The 4,225-nt window shown below is 43.2% G+C and overlaps 1 protein-coding gene across 1 annotated transcript; it reads right to left on the bottom strand.

The window, feature by feature from the left end:
- Positions 1-1,047: 1,047 nt before the first annotated feature.
- LOC104612897 (cell division cycle 20.2, cofactor of APC complex-like) lies at positions 1,048-3,769 on the bottom strand. The gene is made up of 5 exons (XM_010280538.3): positions 3,126-3,769; positions 2,595-2,870; positions 2,238-2,507; positions 1,560-2,141; positions 1,048-1,448 (listed from the first exon to the last, which is right to left on the bottom strand). Exons 1-5 carry the CDS (start codon positions 3,216-3,218, stop codon positions 1,308-1,310), a joined length of 1,362 nt encoding a protein of 453 aa, XP_010278840.1. The 5' UTR covers positions 3,219-3,769; the 3' UTR covers positions 1,048-1,307.
- Between the last annotated feature and the right edge of the window lie 456 nt (positions 3,770-4,225).

Genomic DNA, 4,225 nt, shown 5'->3' with positions numbered 1-4,225 from the left:
GGAGCCTTTATATACTGGAGTCCTTGCGGGTTTGGTGGAATAGTTCCAGAATTCTCGCTATGACAGGATCCGTTTCCGTGTTAGTTGGGGATAACGTTACCAACCGGTAAGGCTGACCATTTCCGCTTGAATTGGGGAGTGGGAAGATAATATTAGTCGTTACAAGGTATGATCCCATAAGACGCGGAGTACGATGATGAGATCGCCGGGGTTGTCATGCGGTGGTCGGTCAGCATTGCCTGAGCTCGTGCTCTTTAGATCCGACCTGATATGAATGCCGAAGTGCCTTGGGACCAAGGTGGTCCTGATGTGACCTTGCACCGTAGACTTGTCCCGAGGTGGTCTGGTTATTCGAGCTCAATCCCTTGAAGTCTTGGTGCATCGGAGTGAGTTATCAGCCTGCAAGTTAGGTCGTCAGGTCGGTGCCTGGGGTAGGCCGCTAGGTTGAACACCATCAACTTGGCAAGTTGTTGCCTGAGTGGTTCCGGGTGTCACCTAATTGTTTTGAGGTGCCATGTGTCACAATGTCATTGAAGGGCCAAATCCACCCTCATCAATACCCAACAATAAACTTGTACGATAAGTTTGATTTATCTTAATCTCTCTCTCTTGCTGTAATCTTATCTTAATTTTGATCGTAATCCAACCAATTGTATATGTACAAGAATACAAATCAAATAAAATCGGTTTACTCATACCCCTGGGAATTATAGATCAGCTGCAACAAGAGTTGATCTTGAGATCAACATGAAGCAAAATTTGTTAATTTTCTCATTTCTCATCTCCACACTTGCTGCAATTGTCTCACTTGATCATCATTTCGGTGAAAATAACAGAATAATTTTATCACTTGATCTTAAAAAATCTCTCTATTAACGGTGGTGAGTGGTGATGGTGAGAGCAGTCGAAATGACTGCTCTCAATGTTGGTATTGAGAGCAGGTAGGTGGTGTTGAAAATTTCATCCATCGGATTTTATTTTAAAACACTCAATATACTTGTGTTTCATTCAATGTACAAGATAAAACTCCCAAAACGGCGTATCAGATGAGAAAAAGTGGGAAAATCGATAAATAGCAAATAGGACCCGTAATGTTTCAATAAACGCCCACAGTTCCAAGGCCCAACAGCGGAAAAAAACTCCTCCGAGGTGGAGGAAATTTACATAGAAAGTAAGTCTTCTTTATTTTATATCGGGCCTCTCGTCACGACCGATTCTTTTTCAACTCAATCTGAAACGCATTCTTCTCAGGGAAGCCTGTAATAAAATGTGTTTCGGAAAATATAAGAAATAGCAAATAAACCCCTTTATCTGATTCGGGCCAGGCTGGAAAATGGCTCGGGATTCGCTTTAGGTGCAGGTTTAGCTGCTTCCGGAGCTCCAAAAACATTCCAAAACCTCAGAGTTTCATCGGCAGCTGCAGATGCCACTGTGCACCCGTCGGGACTCTGAAAATATTAAGAGGGGACGAACAGAGTAAGAATATTCATCCAGCTTTAGGTAATGAAAATCAACAAGCAACAACTAACAACCATGGATTTGATTGAGTTCGTATATACCTGAGCCATGAATAGAACTCTCGAAGTGTGGCCGGTGAGCTCTGTAATCTTAACCATGGATGGGTACTTCCAAAGAGTAAGTTGGTTCTGGGTGAAACCGTGGGAACTGAGCAATTCTCTTTCATTCTTGTTCCACAGCAAGGAACAGACCTGTGAGCCTGTATTCACAGAGTTCAAGCAGGCACCAGTGTGTGTATTCCAGAACTTGATGCACTGGTCTCCTCCACCACCACCAGAGGCTAGTAAATTACCCTGGAAAGGACACCATGCCAAGGCTTTCACGGCAGCAGTATGTTCCTCCAGCCTGTGAAGCCACTGAGTCGGAGAGTTAGAGGAGGCCATTGAACGATCCCAAATGTGGAGAAGGTTATCGTTTCCTCCACTGGCCAGTTGCTGGCCGGAGGCCGACCATTTTAGCCCACAGACCTCTTGATGGTGTCCTCTGTAGGTCTCCACAATGTGGGACCTTATTCTCACATCATTGTTGATAATCAGACCATCCATTCCTCCGGTGGTTAGGATGTGGTTGTTCCAATCCATGGAACCCACCCGGGATCGGTGGCCGCCTCGCAGAGTTCTCAGCTGTAGAGAGTAGGAACATACCCAAGTAAGAGAAAGATCACAGCATTATGAGATGTGATGCACATAAAAAACAACAATTCTAGAGGATTCACAGACCTGTCGATTGGCCCCAGAGTCCCACAGTTGGACTTCAGAGTTGTTCAAGCCGACTGCAATGTGTCTCCCATCAGGAGCCCAGCTGACACTAGTAACAGGTCCATTCTCTTCATCAACGGTGACAAGTTCAGAAGTAGACCCATCAGAAGCATCCCACAAATATACTGTGTTCCCAAGGGCAATGGCCAGAACATTGCTGCTACCCCAATCAAGTAGATTCAAGTAGTAATCGTCTACAAGTTCTGGGGCATCTAATGTCCTCTCTGAAGACTGTAATCATGAAAAGAAATCAGAAACTTGGAACTACCCCATAGAGTAAATAATACAAACAATTAAGAATAAAGAAAGAATACGTACTTGGGGGATGTGCCTTCGAGGCTTTGTGGGCTTCGGTTGGTGAACTGATGGTGCAGATTCTGGGAAGTTTGACTCAACCGAGGTGGGGGGCTTGTTCTTGAAAGCCAGAATACGGGTCCTGTTCAAGTTCAAAGTCTCTGCAAGTTGCTTCCTGTAAGCCTCTTTCGATGGAGAGGTCGTTGCCGGGTTATCTTTCTCCACCCTCCCCCCTTCCATTACCATGTAATGGGCAAAGTCAAAATCCATTGCAGAACGATTCGGAATGAATCTGTCCAACTGCCAATTTCACACATGAAGATCTGAGTTAGTTATTTTCTGAGGAAAGCTTAGGAAGAAAATAGAAGGCATCAATCAAACATTAGTTCGTTCCTTTTTGAAAGTTGGCTCAGAGAGAGAGAGAGAGAACGGGTATTAAAAAATCCGTTATCATATACTCTCAATCAAATACCAGAAAAAAATGAAAACCATATAGAAATTTCAGAAGTTATATGAGAAACCCAAATAGAGGGTCCGATAGAGTCTTAGACTTACATTTTCCCTTGAATTTCTCCTCTGTAGGTTCTGTTCTTGAAGAGGGTACCGAGATTGGGTTTTGTTCGAAGAGGGGAAAGATCCTGAATCCATGGGGTTAGCAGAGAACAACAAAAATAAAAGGAAAAAGGAAAAAGAAAAAAAAAAACGAAAAACCTGCAAAACAAAGGATCAGACACCCAGAAAATAGTAGGAACGAAACCTGCAAAATAAATAATCAGATCAGCGAAATATAGGGAAATGAAGAAACCAAAAGATAAATAGAACGAAATAGAAATTGATCAATGGTGGCGTTTGTGATCTTTGAGTGAGCTTGTATAGAGAAGTAGCAGTTGAGATTAGCGAGGGAGCGCTCTCACAGAGATCATATATATACATTTAAACCCTAGTTCAACTCCACTTGGACCGGTTCTAAGTTATAAACTTCTAACGGCTAGTTTCCAACGTCTCTATTGTGTATTTGTATTCCCAGAAAAGGAAAATGTCGAGGTAGGCAGGGCTGCGAGATCGGCTTAGTCAGAGCAAGGCTCGGTTGTTCGAACAGCATTTTCATACTTCTGTACTTTATTTCATTATTTCATTATTTCATCGCTGTTCGAATGGGCTTTGCATGACTGAATCCGGTCATGGCTGCAGGGAGCCACATTTTTTTCATAATACAGTTTACGCGTTATATGGGTAGGACGGAGTAGGGTTTTCCGAATTCGCGCCCTGGGAACCGAATTCGTACCCCAGAAATGTCCCACAGCACATCCCAACGGGATATTGCATCTTTCAATGACAAGAGAGATGTTTCAAATGCACGTTGAGATGACAAGAGAGATGTTTCAAATGGTCTCACAGGGGTGCATATGTGAACTCGGGTTTTTTTATGTTCACGAAAAACCCGAATTTTACCCATATAACATCGCAGTAGAGTTCTTGTAGGCAGGAGATCTAGAGTCGAATTTTACATGGGTTTCATCTCACACCTCTATTCCCAACAAATCAGCGACACCGAGTGAGACCATTTAGTTAAAGGTTGCAACTTGAGCATGGTTAGTACGAACCTAGACCAAAAAGAGTAGGGTCGGATAATTGGATTAAAGTTCAGTTAAGGT

Source organism: Nelumbo nucifera, chromosome 3 (assembly GCF_055504915.1).
Source record: "Nelumbo nucifera cultivar China Antique chromosome 3, China Antique-T2T, whole genome shotgun sequence".
NCBI classification, from domain to species: Eukaryota; Viridiplantae; Streptophyta; class Magnoliopsida; order Proteales; family Nelumbonaceae; genus Nelumbo; species Nelumbo nucifera.
The sequence above is the reverse complement of the archived record's forward strand: the minus strand, read 5'-3'. Positions and strand labels throughout refer to the sequence as shown.

Coding starts and splice junctions, on each gene's coding strand:
- LOC104612897 (XM_010280538.3), bottom strand. CDS start 3,218: ATGGATTCAGGATCTTTCCCCTCTTCGAACAAAACCCAATCTCGGTAC. Junction 2,871..3,125: donor GGAGAAATTCAAGGGAAAAT/GTAAGTCTAAGA, acceptor TGAAATTGGCAG/TTGGACAGATTCATTCCGAA. Junction 2,142..2,237: donor ACTCTGGGGCCAATCGACAG/GTCTGTGAATCC, acceptor TACTCTCTACAG/CTGAGAACTCTGCGAGGCGG.